Source organism: Nomascus leucogenys, chromosome 18 (genome assembly GCF_006542625.1).
Source record: "Nomascus leucogenys isolate Asia chromosome 18, Asia_NLE_v1, whole genome shotgun sequence".
Classification (NCBI taxonomy): Eukaryota; Metazoa; Chordata; class Mammalia; order Primates; family Hylobatidae; genus Nomascus; species Nomascus leucogenys.
Genome location: NC_044398.1, coordinates 81,957,828 through 81,976,151, shown reverse-complemented (window position 1 = coordinate 81,976,151; position 18,324 = coordinate 81,957,828). Strand labels below are relative to the sequence as shown.

Here is an 18,324-nt window from a genome sequence, read left to right as displayed (position 1 = left end):
ATCTAAACCAACCCTTTCACTTGGGCACTTGACCCTGTCCCACCTCCCAGCCACTGCTCCAGCAGTGCCACCTCCCCTGGATCCTATATCATGTTTTGCCTTTTCTACAGGATTATCCCCACTGACACACATTCATTCTGTCATTGTTGCCAATTTAAATCTCAAATGAATTATAAATCTCAAAACAATTATACTAAGTGAAAGAAGCCAGACCCCTCAAATCCTAAATTCTGATTCCATTTTATAAAATTCTAGAAAATGAACACTAATCTATGGTGACAGAAAGTAGTTCAGTAGGTGCCTGAGGTGAAGGGGCCAAGAGATGGATTACCAAGGGCAGGAGGAAACTTTTGAGGTATTAAACATGTTCATTAACTTGATTGTGGTTTCAACGGTGTACAAATGTCAAAACATATCAAATGAACACTTTAAATATGTGTAGTTTATAGCATATCAATTATACCTAATTAAAAAAAAAATCTCTTGACCCCACATACCTCCAGCCATTGCCCAATTTTGCTATTCCCTTTTACGTTAAAACTCCCTAAAGAGCTGTCAAAATGCACGGTCTCCAGTTTCTACACCATTCTTTAGCTTACTACTCTCCCCTCCCTTGCTCCACGCCAGCTAAATGGGCCACCTTGCCATTCCTAACTCCCCAGGCACGCTTCTGCACTCTGCCCCTAGATAGCAATGAGGATCCTTCACTTCCTAAAGAACTTTGCTCAATTGTCATCCCAGTGAGGCCTTCCCTAACTACTCTATTTAAAACTCCAACCCACCTATCACCCCTGACATTTGCCATCTCCCTCCCCTGCCTGATTGGTCTCCATCTCATTTAGCACCACCTGACCCCACTACATATGTACTTGTTTACTAAGTATCTCCCCCAATCAGAATATTGAGAGAGATATTTTGTCTATTTTGTTCACTGCTATAACCTTGATACCCTGGCCTCTAATGTGTCTCAGTAAATATCAGGACCAGTGGATTCATGTTTTCAGAGTCATCTGGTTGTAAATAAGAGAAAACTACTCACAGTCACCTAAGCAAACATATGTTAGAGGGAATCCAAAAATATCATGGACCCCTGGGGGAAGAGGTACAACCAGAATAGGGCAATAGAGGTCATCAGGAACTAAGGTGGTTTCTCTCTCCTCTAGTCTGATCTATTAAAGCAGGATAATCTTTATTTTCTTTGCACTTAGGTTTCATCCTTGTTCATTCTCTACAAACCAACTTTCTCCGCTGATGACCTAGACATAGCATTCCCAGCCTCCCATTTTCCCAGATCAGGAATTTCATTATAAATCCCAATTACAAATCCCTGCTTAGAGAAGGGTTGAGTCAGTTGTACCACCACGGTCCAGTTAACTATAGCTGAGGGAAGAGGCATGCTGCTTTTTAATGTCTAAGAGGGTCTTTTGTTCACAGAAAATGAAATGCCCTCATTGAGTTGAACAGACTAAATTTGTTTTAACAATCCCATTTACAATTCAAATTCCTTTAAACAACTTAATAGCATTTACACATTTAAAAAAATGAATCTTTTTTAAGCAGCATTGCAAATGCTTGACCCCATTAGCAAAACCTTCCCAAGTGCTTAACTCTCATAAATATAATAAATTAAACATATGGTGACTTTCCAAGTTCTCTGAAACATTTCAGTACTTTTGCAGACTTAGTAACATTTTAAAATACCTTTCAACTAAAACTCACAAGTCTAAAAATCTGTTAAGCATTTTAAATTAGAATCTTAAGGCCAGTGTTACATATTGTAATATGCCAATTATGTTTAAATACTTCAAACAGCAAATACTACAGTTTGTCTCAATGAATATAATAACCATTCCTGCTGGGCGCAGTGGCTCATGCCTTTAATCCCAGTCATTAAGGAGGCTGAGGTGGGAAGATCGCTTGAGACCAGGAGATTGCCTCAGGCCTGGGCAACATGGTGAGACCTCTTATCTCAAAAAATCAAAATAAAAAATTAGCTGGGCATGATGGCTCATCCCTGTAGCCCCAGCTTCTCAGGAGGCTGAGATGGGAGGATGGCTTCAGCCTAGGAGACAGAAGCTGCAGTGAGCTATGATCACACCACTACACACCAGCCTGGACAACAGAACGAGACCTTGTCTCTAAAAACAAAATAAAACAAACAAACAAAGTACTCCTGAATTTAAGTATTGATGGCTATGGGAACTGCTTCCTGACCTGTTTGAAAATGTGTAACTATTACATATTTTGAGAACTGCAGCACTCAGTGAAGCTTTGTTAAAGGGAATGAGGAGTTTAGGCCCCAGCAGGCAAACCACTTCACAGTGCTAGGATGAAGAGCTCACACTCAGGGACTTTGAGAGTGAATCAACTACTTCCGTTAACTCAATGTTAAATGACTATAACATCAACCTTGGATGGTTGTGGTGAGAATCAAATGAAATGACATATGGGAAAACCTTTGTCACATGTTACAAAATTGACGGCAACTACAGCTTTAGGTAGAATTTCAACTTCTAATTTTTACTACTATGCAAATTATCAGAATATTTATGATGTTAACTTTTTAAAAAGGTTTTTAAATAGAAACTTTATTTAAATAAATGAACCCTTCTCAACCCCAAAACCCAGCTTCTGATCTTGACTAAGTTCATAATTACTCAGGGAAAAACACTGCTGGTTCCTTATAAGCCACTGTGCTGTATGAAATCAATTCACGAAAAGGAAACGCCCTATTTCCAAGCATACCCGTACTAGAATATATTAAGTATATTCACTTAACATATTAATTTAAATGTTAATGTTAGTCTAAATGTTAAATTAATATGTAAAACTTAATACATTTAATTTTTACTTAATACCCTTACTGGAACATATTAAGCATTTTTTCTGCTTAAAAAAAAAAAACCCTGAATTTACAGAACTAAAATTATGAGAGGGGATTCGCATTACAAAATCTTCCTCTATGGGTTCTTCTAGCTCAAGACATTTTTCTTACTGATTTTTAACTACTTGAGTTGGCGTAATAATTAGAGAAAGGTAAGAGAGGTAGCAACTGTGAAATCAGTGTACTAGGAGTTTACTAACCAACGATTATCTATCAGGAACAGATACATCAAAAAGCCAAGAAAATAAGAATCTCTCTTTATAAAAAAAAAATAGTTATAGGCTGGACGCAGTGGCTCACGCCTGTAATCCAAGCATTTTGAGAGGCCGAGGCAGGCAGATCACTTGAGGTCAGGAGTTTGAGACCAGCCTGGCCAGTAAGGTGAAACCCCGTCTCTACTAAAAGTACAAAAATCAGCTAGGCGTGGTGGTGCACACCTGTAATCCCAGCTACTCAGGAGGCTGAGGCAGGAGAATTGCTTGAACCCGGGTGGGCAGAGGTTGCAGTGGGCCGAGATTGCATCACTGCACGCCAGCCTGGACGATAAGGTGAGACCCCGTCTTTTAAAAAAAAAAAAAAAAAAAAACTTCTGAAAAATAATTATTTACATTAAACTTTCAAAAACAACTATTTTTCAAAGCAAACTGCTCTGGATTGGGGTTCCGAAACACACTATGATTGTGAATAATGGGGGGAGGAATCTAAATACAAATCAGAGAAAACAGTTTTCAGAGGATTAGGTAGCTAGCTACAAGATTAGCTTGAAACATATGAAGAATAGTCTGAAAGGCTATGTAAGAAAAATGACAAATTCTATCATTCCCTCTGACCTGAAACAAGGTGAAAACTTGGTAGAAAGGCTGCATGAAGAAAAAAAAAAAGCAGTCCAATAAGGTCTATCTGTAGAGCTTGCTCTCACACTCTGAATACAAATCTAGCTAGTGTCAGTTCTTCAGAGCCGACCACTTACTTGCCACACTTGGAACCGATGCAGTCCCATTACCAGCTGAAGCAGGGCATGTGATCTAAGACAAGTGTAGATATCAAGGAGACAGGAAGCAAACTAAGCAAGGGCCTAGAAATCCCAAAGGCACTGATTAAAGTCAAGAAAGAGGCTTTTTGTTGCTGCCAATTGTTTTTGTTGTTTTCCAGAGGTAATACAAGGCTTTGTTCCTTTAGCAGGATTCCCAGTTGGACCCTCTCCAGAGAGGATTCATATTTGAATTCCCGTCTGAATACCAACCCAAATGTTGATACAGAACACTCCTGTACTAAAATTAACATCCATCCCAGATAAACCTACTCTGTGACTAGGACAATTGAGATCTTCTAGGTGAAGATGCTATAATTCAAAATATTACATGGAAAACCATGTCTTACTTAAAACAGGTACTTGTTTTCCAGCCATAATTATTCCAGTTCTCTTCCATAGAACTGCTTCTGCAAATAGTTTTTTTAATGTATCAGAGAAAGTCTCTTGCCAACATTTAATACAGTCAAATCTATTCCAACTTCAGAGTTCTTACATGTCTTATTTAGCAGACACTAGGATTCTATCTTCTTATTCTCTGGAAATCCATCAGGTGTATGTTCCAACACAGAAGTGCCTTCCTTCCTTCTCATGGTGGCAAAAAGCATATCCATCATCCCCAAGGTTTCTAACAATTCTCTCTGGTAATCAATCTCTTTTTCTACAAGTCCTTGAAGTAGTAAAAACTTTTTATCAACTACAGGGGACTGACCAATTACAGGCAGATATATATCTAAAAAGAGAGAAAGAAAACACATTAACTAGCAATATTTTTCTATACATTAAGTGAAAAGCAAAAGTTTTTAAAAGTATAAAAATATTAACCATAAGAACACTGAAAAATCTGTACTTATTTTATAATTAATTAATGATTTATAGAAAGTATAACAATCCCTCTGAGTAAATTTATTTCAAAAAATAATAATTACAGAAAGTATAGGGTGAAGTTCCTGACTTATTTTCATTTTCCCATTTGAAAAATTGTCATCGTCATTATAGATGTCTATGAAAAAAAATTTTTTATAATAACCCTAGTCCCATCAATTCAAAGTCACACCACTATAAACATTTTACTACTTTTTAAATTGCACTGACTTGTTGTTTTCTCCATGAAAATCCATACTGAGATTTGATAAAAGCAAGATATTTTGATCTACTTGATTTCCAAATTTGATTTTGACATCTCTACTTTTGCAAGCATGTTAGGATTTTCAAGTTTTAACAATGACTTACCAATAATTATTTCAGCAGCATTGATTAAAACAGGGGCAAATCTTGGCTGAGAAAGATTCCTACAAAGTAAAAATTCAGTTTAGTGAAACTTGTAAACTTAAAAAAAAAATCCTTAAAACAGATTTGTTTCATCAGTTCTCTACAAAGATCAAACTAAATGTCTTTTATTTGGTGATAAAGGATTTCAGATGCAAAATGTATCGTGTTTTACAGACATAAAACATACCTTATCAAAAAATTAAGAACATGACTGATTTCCTTCTCATCCCGACCTGCAAGCGCATTTGCAAGGACTCCTCTTCGATTTAACTCCTTTATGATGGACACCGTAATCTCGGGTGTCTTTATTGCACAAGTGGGCTAGAAAAATTTTCAAAGTCAACATGAGTAGACAAAACAGCACAAAAAAAAATCACTGTCTTGCACTAAATTATCAAGTTTGAATAGGTATTTATCTTCACAGTTCCAAGTCATGGTAATATGCAGGGTAAGTAATAACATGATTTTTTTTTAAATGCTCACTCACATCAAGAACTCTATCGAGTGCCTTAGAGATCCGAAAATGTTTCAGATCCCTGTCGTACAATTCTAGGTGTTTCTTTGCTGGCCTGTTAATCAAAATGTCATCCTGCAATGAAAAGTACATTTATAGAGAAGAAAAATCAGTATCTGTATAAATATACATTTAATATAAACTTTTTCATAATGAAGTGGTATCTCTGAACTATGTCACAAATAATGTTCATATGCCCATAATATAGATTAAATAAAAACGAATCCTGCTAATCAGAGTCAAAAATAGAAAAAAAAATGGAGTAACATGCTACATCAACATGTTCTTACTCTCTTATAATTTTAACATACAACATGCACCATTGCCTTAATTCTAGGTAAAAATTACTCATTTCAATTCTCTTTATGTGGCAGGCAGTGTGATACAGTAGAAAGAGAAATCAAACAACAATCAGAGATAATGAGATCTAGTCTCAACAACTCTGGATACCAGTAATGAAATCCTGAATCAATCACAAATTATTTGTCGCTCAATCTTCTCAGGTGCCAAACAGGGACATGATTGGTTCTACTACTTCTTGGGATTTAGATCAAACCAGGTAGTATGTGAAATTATTTTGAATGCAGTAAAGCATTATAACATTATGTTATGATGCAGAGTATTACAGAAAGTAGTCCTTGTTCCCCATTACTCATCAATGATGTCCCCAATCTAGCAATCTAGAAATAATTCTGATGTAGAGAAAAGCAAAATAAAGTGCCACGTGAACTACGCTTTCCAGTAATGTGCAGGGACAAAGCTGGCCACTCTAACAAATTTCACCCTTTAAACAAATATGAGAAATGCACAAGTACCCGTTGCTTCATGTAATTTTTTCCTTTAATAAAGGTTCGATATGCAGGCCTTCTTCTTCTGGGAAGCGATTCCTTCTTTGCTTCAGATTTCCGATGTTTAACACTCAGTATTCCATTGGTCATTCCTACAACTATTGTCTCATCTTCATGCTAATAACAATTAGAAAAATAAGTTAGTCTATTCTTAACTCATAATTTATAGTACTTTTACTTCAAAACACATTTATAATGTGTTTGCTGCTTGTCCATACATTCACCAACAGTTCCATTCAGATATACATAGTCTGCCTAACAATGATTGGTGCAAGACATTAAAGCGAAACCATTTTTTCCTTAGGATACAACTACATTGACAGAACTTATACTTGTAAAATATCACTGGCAAGGTTTGTATAATACATAGTTAATTGCATCAAGGATTACACAGTAGCATGACTTTTATGATCTTGCCCCCCCGAAAATATTTTTAGTAAACTTTTCCTCTCCCAAATCAGATTTCTATATAATATAGTCAAATGCCTTCCTGCCCAAATGTGGCTTCTCATAAAACTTGACAGTATACATTTCAGAAAGAGCAGTAACAAAGAAAAGGAGATATTTCATTTTGTTGTCCCCTTCCCCCCGCCCATCTTTTTTTCTGCTCAGAGAGCTAATCTGCCTTTCTAGTGTACTATAATACTCTTGAGTTAAATGAGTTGAAGAGAGATTTACCAGCTTCCCAGGTCCTGCGTTTAGTATTAACAATGCCTAGAGCACTGTATTCAGTTTGAAGTTATACAGTGAGTGGAACCTAAATCTGAATTCATACTAACTCAATAGGACAAGTTACATATTCCAGCAACTGTCTTAACTCAAATATCTAATGTGGCAAGAAAAGTTACTCAAATCTAAAAATAAAGCCCAAAGTTCCATTTTAGTTTCACTTAACAGGCAGGGTTAGTGACAGACTTAAAAATAGGTAAAGGTACTTACTGCAAGGGCAAGACTCAAAATTGAAGCTGCATAATCAAAACTGTGGACTACTTTGTAGGAAGTTGTGCTGTATACTTTCACCTTCCTAATGAAAAAGAAAAGCTTTGTCAAAAATCACCTTGAAAATGAGTATGAAATGCAAATTTCTATTTTCTGAAAACAAAATACAAACATTAAAATCTGTACAACAGTGAAGAAAAACAAAGATTAGTAATGTTAATTACAAACTAATTCATCACTGAATCCCTTAAAAAATGAGCTGTAGGCCAGGCACAGTGGTTCACACCTGTAATTCAAGCACTTTGGGAGGCCAAGGTGGGCAGATCACTTGAGGCCAGGAGTTCAAGACCAACCTGGCCAACACGGCATAACCCGATGTCTACCAAAAATAATAAAAACTAGCCAGGTGTGGTGACACACACCTGTAATCCCAGCTACTCAGGAGGCGGAGGCATAAGAATTGCTTCAACCTGGGAGGCAGAGGTTGCAGTGAGCCGAAATCATGCCACTGCCCTCCAGCCTGGGCCACAGAGTAAGACTCTGTTTCAAAAATTAAAAAAAAAAACAAAAAAACAAAAACAGGACAGACCACGAGCCACTGTCATCTGAAGATCAAACTTGGGAGTAAAGGAGTAAAGAAAAGGTATCAGTCGGGTGCGGTGGCTCACACCTGTAGTAATCCCAGCACTTTTGGAGGCCAAGGTGGGCAGATCACCTGAGGTCGGGAGTTAGAGAGCAGCCTGACCAACATGGAGAAACCCTGTCTCTACTAAAAATACAAAATCAGCTGGGCATGGTGGCACATGCCTGTAATCTCAGCTACTCGGGAGGCTGAAGCCGGAGAATCACATGAACCCAGGAGGCAGAAGATGGCAGTGAGCCGAGACTGTGCCATTGCACTCCAGCCTGGGCAACAAGAGTGAAACTCCATCTTAAAAAAAAAAAAAGAAAAAAGTATCAATGAAAGCACATCACAAAGCCAAGTGTGATGGCTGACACCTGTAATCCCAGCACTCTGGGAGGCCAAGGACAGCAGATTGTTTGAGCCCAGGAGTTCAAGACCAGCCTGGTTAACATGATGAAACCCTGTCTCTACAAAAAATAAATTAAAAAAAAAAAAGAAAGAAAGAAAGTACATATGAAGCCAAAGATCAGGGATTCTCAATCTCAGAATTACTATCATTTTGGGGCACAGAATTCTTTTTTGTAGGGGTTGTTCTATGCATTGTAGGATGTTTAGCAGCCTTCCTGGCCTCTATCCCCTATATGGTAAGTACCATGAGTTGTGATAAAAAACAATACTTTCTCAAGATATTGTCAAACATTCCTTGAGAAACAAAAATCACTCTTGGTTGAAACCACCACAAATAGAGACAATTTACACTTGACTTTTAGAAACATACCTAAGAATCAAGCCCCAAATTGCCTAGTAACATGATTTCAGTAACATGTAAATACTTGCCATGTATTTACACAAAAAATTCCTTTGTATTAAAAATATTTTCTAGCTTTTAAAATATGTACAGTCAATCCTTCAGGTTCCACATCTGTAGATTCAACCAACCATGGATTGAAAATATCCATAAATACATAAATAATACAGAATTTTAAAATACAGTGGAACAACTATTTACATAGCATTTGCATTGTATTAGGTATTACAAATAAGCTAGCGATGATTTAACGTATACAGTGGATGTGTGTAGGTTATATGCAAATATGCCATTTTAAATAAGGGACTTGGGCATCCACAACCAATTCCCCTCAGTTACCAAGGGATGACTGTATACTTTTTAATTAACATGCTGAAAACTAAAGTTTTTCATAACAGCAGAAAAAAATGAAAATATGGAAATAAAATAATCAAAAATAGATCATGTAAGCCAGGCACGGTGGCTCACGCCAGTAATCCCAGCACTTTGGGAGGCTGAGGCGGGAGAATCTGTTGAACTCAGGAGTTGGAGACCAGCCTCAGCAACATGGCAAAACCCCATCTCAACAAAAATACAAAAATGAGTCAGGTACAGTGGCGTGTGCCGGTGGTCCCAGCTACTCAGGAGGCTGAGGTGAGGGGATCACTTGAAGCCAGGAGGTGGAGGTTGCAGTCAGCCAAGATCATTCCACTGCCCTCCAGCCTGGGTGACAGAGCGAAACCCTGTCTCAAAAAAACAAAAAATTAATAATAAATCATGTAAATTCTAGAACTGTGCCATACTTCTAGCCGCACATGGCTACTGACCACTTGAAATGTGGATAGTGAAAATGAGAAACTAAATTTTTTATTTTATCTAATTTTAATTTAAAAACTGAGACAGTAATTTTTATAAAATATTATCGTTCTTTTTTTTTTTTTTAGAGATAGGGTATCGCTGTCACCCAGGCTAGAGTACAGTGGTACTATCACAGCTCACTGCAACCTCAAACTCCTGGGCTTAAGTGCTTCTCCTGCCTCAGCCTCCCTAGTAGCTATGATTAAAGGTGTGTACCACTGTGGCCAGCTAATTTTTTTAATTTTTTGTAGAGATGGGGTCTCACTATATTCCCTAGGCTGGTCTCAAACTCCTGGCCTCAAGTGATCCTCCCACCTCAGCCTCCCAAAGCACTGGGATTACAGGTGTAGGACACTGTACCAACCTAAAATACGATTATTGTATCATAGTGCACATGTTTAGATGCTTAATTTATTTCTAGTATCTTAATTATTTTGACATAGATTACATGGTGAAATTATATTTTATATGTAATATATATTTTATTTTTACGTTAGATATTAGGCTAAATAAAATATGCTATCTAAATTTTAGGCCAGGTGCGGTGGCTCATGCCTGTAATCCCAGCACTTTGGGAGGCCAAGGTGGGTGGATCACCTGAGGTCAGGAGTTTGAGACCAGACTGGCCATCATGGCAAAACTCTGTCTCTACTAAAAATACAAAAATTAGCCAGGCAGGGTGGCAGGCACCTATAATCCCAGCCACTCAGGAAGCTCAGGCAGAATCACTTGAACTCGGGAAGCGGAGGTTGCGGTGAGCTGAGATTGCACCACTGCACTCCAGCCTGGGAAACAGAGCAAGACGCCATCTCAAAAAAAAAAGAAAAAAATTAATGTATCTAATTTTTAAAAAACTTTTTAGGCCAGGCACAGTGGCTCACGCCTGTAATCCCAGCACTTTGGGAGGGCGAGGTGGGCAGATCACAAGAGGCCAGAAGTTCGAGACCAGTCTGGGCAATATGGCGAAACCCCGTCTCTACTAAAAATACAAAAATTTGCCAGGCATGGTGCTGCACACCTGTAATCCCAGCTACTTGGGAGGCTGGGTCACGAGAATCGCTTGAACCTGGGAGGCAGAGGTTGCAGTAAGCCCAGACTGTGCCACTGCACACCAGCCTGGGCGACAGAACAAGACTCTGTCTCAAAAAAAAAAAAAAAAAAAAAAAAGAAAACTTCAAAATATATGAATGTACAATAATAGTTTTAAAAGATGGTTTATAGAATAACATTATTTGAAAGATTATCATTCAAATGGTTCAATAATGTTGTTTAAGTATACAAGTTAAAACAAATTGTGTCAAAGGAGAAAATAAGTAGCTATGGGTGGCCGGGCGTGGTGGCTCACGCCTGTAATCCCAGCACTTTGGAAGGCTGAGGTGGGCGGATCACGAGGTCAGGAGTTCAAGACCAGCCTGACCAACATGGTGAAACTCCGTCTCTACTAAAAATAAAAAAATTAGCCAGGTGTTGTGGCACGTGCCTGCAATCCCAGCTACTCAGGAGGCTGAGGCAGGAGAATCACTTGAACCAGGGAGGCGGAGGTTGCAGCGAGCAGAGATTGCACCACTGCACTCCAGCCTAGGCAACAGAGCGAGACTCTGTCTCAAAAGAAAAAAAAGAAAAGAAGTAGCTATATGTAAACAAAAGGTCAAAACTATTTTCAACTCAACAGGTTTTTTTCTCCTGGAAATCATTATCCGTATACTTATCACAAATATTGCTGAAATAACTCATTTGCTCAAGCAGTAAACACCTGTACACTAATGATAATATACAAAAAAATTAAAATGCCAACCTATCCAGTGAGCCAGAGAGTAACCTCTGTCCAGAGCTGCTTAGACATAAACATGTCACGGTTTTGTGATGATTTTTCAAAGATACTAGCAATTGTCCTCCTTTTAACATGTCCCAGACTTTAACATAACGACCTCCTATAAAAAGAAATCATCGTTAGTTGGATATTCTGCCCACAGATTTAACATATTAAAGATCTGAAAAGCATTCTTCCCTGGACACTCCACAAAGCATCGAAGCTGAGTGAGGGAGTCCAGGCCAGGCTGCCTGGTAAAATCCTGGATGTACCACTTCCTGGGTCATTGGTAATAACAGTTCCTACCTCACAGAACTGTTATGACCATCAAATAATATTTGTGAAGCGTACAGAAATTCCAGCAAAATAAATGTATAACTGAAAGAGTTCATTTTAAGAAAATTATAATAAAACCATTTTTTAAAAGAAATTCTATATAGCGGTGGAAGTGAATAATGTAGATTTGCAACAAAATATCAAGCAAAAAAGTCTAATATGGAAAAACAGAAAAAAGGATGGAAGGGGAGACTGCAATCTTGACTGGGGAACAGGAGTTGGAACCCAAACTCACAGTTCCCACCTCTCCACTCCTATGTGGCACCTCACAAGAGGGATCACAGTTGAAATCACTGATCTAGTCCAACCCTCTCATTTTCAAGGTCTAGAGACCTTAAGGGATTGCCCGAGGTCACAACTAGCTAGTGTCACACAGTGGAGATCAGCATACAGCTTTCTATTCTCCCTTTTCAACGTGATATTTTTCCCATTTGTCAGAATAACAGCAAGAAACGTAGACACATCTGACATTATCAACTTTTTTCTTTTTTTAATTAAAGATGGAGTCTTAGAGTCTTGCTATGTTGCCCAGGCTGGTCTCAAACTCCTGGACTCAAGCTATCCGCCTGCCACAGCCTCCCAAAGTGCTAGGATTACAGGCGTGAGCAACCACATCCTGCCTCAACTTATTTTTAAATCAAATAGGTACTGGGGAAAAGAATATAAAACAGAGTAATTTCTACCCAGATCTTAGAATTAAGAAAAAAAAAGATGTACACACAGCAATATATATGTTGTCAAGTATACATACTACCTATACATTCTTCTAATATGAACACATTTTTACTTTATTTACAAATGAAAAAAGCCAATTTACTTCTTCCATTGTAATTATGAAAATGCAATATGTGCAAAATGAGAAAAACATCTCAGTCCCAACTTGTTGAAAAATGTACCAAGGCCCCTTTTGAGGCCATATTATCTCCTTTCTCTAGTACTAGCAGCTATTTGCTGGGTAGGGGCATTTCAGTCAAGAGAGTCACAGAAAAAGAGATAAGCCTACTAGATCTCAAATAACTGATTTTCAAAAGCTGCTGCAGATCTCTTAGGTAGGAGTAAAAGGAGTATGAGCTAAATTTCTGGGGTTCAATAAGATGGCACAGGGCTAAATACATAAGGTAGGCTCTCGAGTTCTGTGATTTCAGATCTGCCACTTACCACTTTGCCTTGGAAAAATAAGTTAAAACTTTTATTTCAGTAGCTGTAAAGTAGAGAAAAAGCTAACTACCTTGTAGCATCATCTAGGGCATTAGAGTTAATATGCATATAACAGCACAGTGCCTGGCTCACATTAGGTACACAATAAATGATAACTGCTTGCCAGTCCTACCTATCAACTGTTTGAACAAAAACTTAGATATGCAATTCAAGTGCACACTGATAAATTACAAACAGCAACTGATTTTAAACAAATGTGATTCAAAACCAACAATATTGGTGAAAGCTATTTTTAGGAAGTACCTGCTGACACCAGAAGACCTCCAGAGGGGAAAAGTAGGACACTCTCCACTGGCTGCCCATGCTCAACAGAGAGAACACTCTCACTCGTTCGTGCATCAAACATCTTCACAGTATGATCATATGATCCTAAAATGTCAATTTTTGTATTTTTAGTTTGACCGCTTAAAACAACAAAAACTGTGTGTATCCAGATATAAATTTTAAAAGGAAAAAAAGCTTAGATGGAGTTTTAAAAAGACGTATATGTATATTCATGAAGACACAGGACCTCCAAACCCTCTACTACTGATCATGTCTGAAGAAGCACTACACAATACTATACAGAATCTAACTTGCTCTGATCTTAAAATATTCCTTTCTTTGGACTACTGTCACTACTGAATCATCTGGAAATCTTTGTAAAGGCACCCACAAAGGCTAAACTGCACTCTTTGTTTCTTGGCTGCTTGAGGCAGGGTACTATCCATTACAGTTCTGAGAGTCTATTATGTTTTCAAGACACCCTGATTTTTTCAAACACATTTGGAAGACATGAACAATCAACAAAAGAAGAATGAGAAAATAAAAAACAACTGGAAGCCAGGCACGGTGGCTCACAATTTTAATCCCAGCCCTCTGGGAGAAAACTGAGGCAGGTGGATCACTTGAGCCCAGGAGTTCGAGACCAGCCTGGGCAACATGGCGAAACCGTCTCTACAAAAAAATACACAAAGTAGCTGGACGTGGTGGTAGGCACCTGTAGTCCCAGCTACTTGGGAGGCTTAGGTGGGAAGATCACTTGAGCCCAGGAGGTGGCAGATGCAGTGAGCTGTGATCACATCACTGCACTCCAGCCTGGGCAACAGAGTGAGACCCTGTCTCAAAATAAATACAAACATACATATGTAAAAATCAATTTAAAAACTGAAGAATTAATCAGAAACATATTCCTTTATAAAAAAAATTTTAAACCCCTCCTCCCAAAAGAGTCCCATAGCAACATTAAAGTACATCCCCATGAGATTATTTGCTTCAGGAGGGAATAGAGTTCACCAACCTGTTATAAAGAGATCCGGATTAAGTTTGCTAGCACATCCACACCTCACATAATCAGAATGCTCTTTAAATGTCAAAATTTCTTTGGAGTTTGGAATATCCCATAATTTAACTGTATAATCATCGGCCCCAGAGACCACGTGATATTTGTCAGCTGTAAAATCTACTGTATGAACTGCTCTGAAAGATCGAAGATCAGTATATTAAAAAGCAAGAAAATTATTTTTCTGGTACCTTCTAACATAAAATGCTCCTTTTTCTCAGATTAAAAAAAAAGCAGCTGAGTTTCAGGGAGTCTTCATAGAGGGAAATCATGAAAGAAAGAGAAAACTTACAAGTGTTTGCCCCCAAGCCAATTAAGAAATGTAAATACTCCTATACTGTGAAGTTAAAAAAATTAAAGGATAGCCTTAAAATTATATTTTCTAATATGTAAACAATTCCACTTAGCTGCTGAATACGGGAGCAAAGGCACTTTAATTTTTAAAATTTCAAAAAGTTCTTTAAAAAACTCTAAAAAGATTTACCACTAAATAGAATCATGTTACATAAATTTCAGTTAAATTTTAACAAATTTCAGCAAGGACATTGGCAAACAAAGTTAAAATATAAAATTGTGATGGCCACTTAATTTATTAAGGGGCAAAATACTATAAATCCAAGAAGAAAATCTACCTTCCAACTTGACTTCAACATAAGAGCCTCTAAGACAGTACAGGCCTATAGAGCTCTCATTACTAGCTGTAAGGTTGTCTTTAGATCAGTAATTCATAATCTCAGCTGGGTCACAGACCCTGCTAAAGTTAACCAAAAGCTACAGAATAGCTCCCTAGATAAACGTGTATTTTCTAAAATATCACATACAATTCTAGGGAATTCATAAGCCCCATGAAACTGGACCACGGAACCCAAGTTAAGCACTCTTAGAACAATCAGGAAATATAGTACCTATAGGCAAATAATCTCCATAAAACTGATCTCTATCTTTTTAATCAAAGTCCAGAGAAAAAAAGAGCTTACAACAAAATAAAACCAGAACACACAGAAACCAACTCTTACTTTGTATGGCCTTCAAACTGCCTGAGGGGAGCCCTCCCACTTATATCAAAAAGTTGAACTCCACCGTCTTCACTGCCAGCCACAAGCAATCTACCATCTTGTCGAAAAGTAGCACAGTATGCTGTGTCTTTAAATCGAGAAAAGGTTTTTATAGGTTCTTGGGAGTATCGGCCATAAATGTGAATCTACAAGATGAAAAACAGTATTTCACCAGATGGCTCAAGATCAGTAGTAAACTATACAAAAGAAAAATAAAGAAATTTAATATTATACTTACTCTTGAGGAAGCTGTGACAGCATAATTATATGGAGGCTGAGGAGAAAAGTCTACTTTTGAAACTGCACCAAATTCCTTAATCTGAACAGGGGTCTTAATAAAAAATAATAGCATGTTAACAGAGTCACCACTGGTAAGACCTATTTATGCATTACATAATTTCTTACAGACCATTTCTCTTTGTTCTTAGTAACATTTCTTAAGTTGTATTTAACATAAAATTACAAAGAAAGCAAAAAAGGTCCATATCTCATCACCCACACTCTTCTTGTCACTGAAATGAACATATGGTTAGAAAGCCACACCCCACTCTGTCTCTTCAGCTATTGAGTTTACTGTGATTTCTACCAGAAAAAAAGTTATCGTATCTATACCAGCATACAATAACCATGTACTTGTACTTTTAAAATAACAAAAAGATAATCATACCATGTAGGCTGTTCCACATCTTGCTTCTTTTCACTTAGTAACATATATTAGCTTTCATAGGAGCAAGAGACTTACCATCCATTATAAGGGCACACTGTAATTTACTATTCCAGTCCACTACTAATAGACATAGGTTTTTCAAGATTTCTACTATTACAAGCAATACTTCAATAAACATCTTTACACATATGAGATTCAAATTTTAAAATTTAATTCATTTGTCATTGATTATCTGTTCTGTGCTAGGCATTTGTATGGTTAATCTGACTAAGCAGTATGGACTTTTACATAAAATTCCAAGAAAAAATAGATATCAAATTATCTGCCCAAACTATAAGCTGCCAATAGATTGTTTTTAGTTAATAATTCTCTGTTAGAGCATCCAGAGTATAACATATGCTAGAGAAATTGGCATTAACACAAATCCCTCCTCCCTATGTCCCACACTCACCTTATAGTTGTTCCAGTACAGTGTATCTTGGGTGATTTTTTCACCAAGTATAGGATATGTCTGAATAGCTACAGGCTTATAACCAGCCATAATTCCATATAATTGCGCTACTGTCCAAGAGTCACTATTTTGGAATTGGTATTAGAAATAATTACAGTGACTTTGCCTTAATTCTGAAAAATAAAATATTTTATATACATATTATAAACTTGTACATATAGTTGATTTTCACTCTGCTTTCTTTAAAAAGTCTGTGTGGAAGTATATAGATTAGAGACCAATAAGCCATTTAATTGTAACCCAGAAAAGGCAATCTATAGGAAGCAGGAATAATTAAAGTAAGGGCTATCATATTGCACCATCTATTCAGCTGTACACAAAGGTTCTCACACCTAGCCAACCATTTTACAACACTTGGGAATAAATCTAGCACAGCCTTACAGTAGCCAAACCAAAAAGGATCATGCTGGCTTTGAGTGTCCATTTTTTGGCAACAGGAAATATGAAGGTGAAACCGCAAATACAAGTTTCCTGAAACCAAGTTTAAGATGACATTTAATCTATAACAATTATAGTTACGGACTTGATTTCCTGAAAGCCTAAAAATGCCAAGAAGTAAGAAACACAAAGCTAATATTCTAATGTAGAAGCTTAAAATTAAATTTACTTTAAAGGGTTTAAACAGTAGGAAAGAAAACTGTAATAAAGCAATCCTGAAATTAAATTCAACACTAAAGTGGCAGAATAGGATAAAACTTTTAAATAACATGCAATCAAGCCAAAACATTTTTCCAGAACGATTCAATTGCAAAAGAGATTCAATGTTATCAGGTAAATGATTCCAGAGGTGCTGCTCGTCATCTATTCCAAAAAGCCTGAAAACTTTACATCAGTAACACCACGATAAATAGGTGTAACATATATTTAAAAAGTGCTTTAATGAAATACAATGACCAATGATTAAAGGGGGAACACTCTTCTGTTCATTAAAGTACCTACCAATGTGCAGGACACTGCTCTAGGCTCTGGGGATATAATGGTAATGAAATAAAGACATGGTCTGTGCCCTCGCTTACTCCAATATACTCCATTTTGGCTGATGACTGGCACCAGATATTAACCTAGACTCAGCCTTGAAGTGTCCTTCTTCCTCACTCCTAACATCCAAATAGTTAAAAAGATCTGCTGATTTTATCTCCCAAATCTTTTAAAACTCCATTACGTTCACTTCACCTGAAGGAGCCTCGTAAGCAAAGGCAAAGATGGAAATGTGTCTACTGCCTTGGAGAGTTGCTGATTACTCCGGGAACTAACAATGGCGGACAGGAGAGGGCGTAATCGCAGAGAATCATCTAGGTCGAAGCTTAATTGAGGGGAACTTGCGCCGGTTAAAGAATTTAGCCACTCTCCTATACAGCCTGGGAAGCCCCAGAAGAGCATGCCAGATAACACAGGAAGGCCGGGTGTGGGTGTGGGCTTCCCTCAATGGGAGCCGCCTTCACCTACCTCCACTGAGCCCCAAAGGGTCCGACGAGACACCTCGACCCAAAGACAATTAATCGGACTTGCCAGCTCCCTATCCTGCACAGTTCAGCAGCGCTGGCGTAAAAATCACATGGACCCTCAAAGAGCCGGCGACGCACACAGCAAACCGAACGTCGCGCAAAGATGACGTACCAGCGCACGCTTATGAGACTCACGCATCCCGG

General features: G+C 37.7%; 1 protein-coding gene across 1 annotated transcript; it reads right to left on the bottom strand.

The window, feature by feature from the left end:
• Positions 1 to 1,165: 1,165 nt before the first annotated feature.
• Positions 1,166 to 18,292, bottom strand: UTP15 (UTP15 small subunit processome component). The gene is made up of 13 exons (XM_030798206.1): positions 18,122 to 18,292; positions 16,616 to 16,788; positions 15,736 to 15,828; positions 15,459 to 15,643; positions 14,401 to 14,579; positions 13,365 to 13,490; positions 11,553 to 11,688; positions 7,488 to 7,572; positions 6,516 to 6,665; positions 5,674 to 5,775; positions 5,374 to 5,507; positions 5,148 to 5,206; positions 1,166 to 4,647 (listed from the first exon to the last, which is right to left on the bottom strand). The coding sequence occupies exons 2-13, from the start codon at positions 16,703 to 16,705 to the stop codon at positions 4,430 to 4,432; spliced, it is 1,557 nt and encodes a 518-aa protein (XP_030654066.1). The 5' UTR covers positions 16,706 to 16,788; positions 18,122 to 18,292; the 3' UTR covers positions 1,166 to 4,429.
• Positions 18,293 to 18,324: the final 32 nt, after the last annotated feature.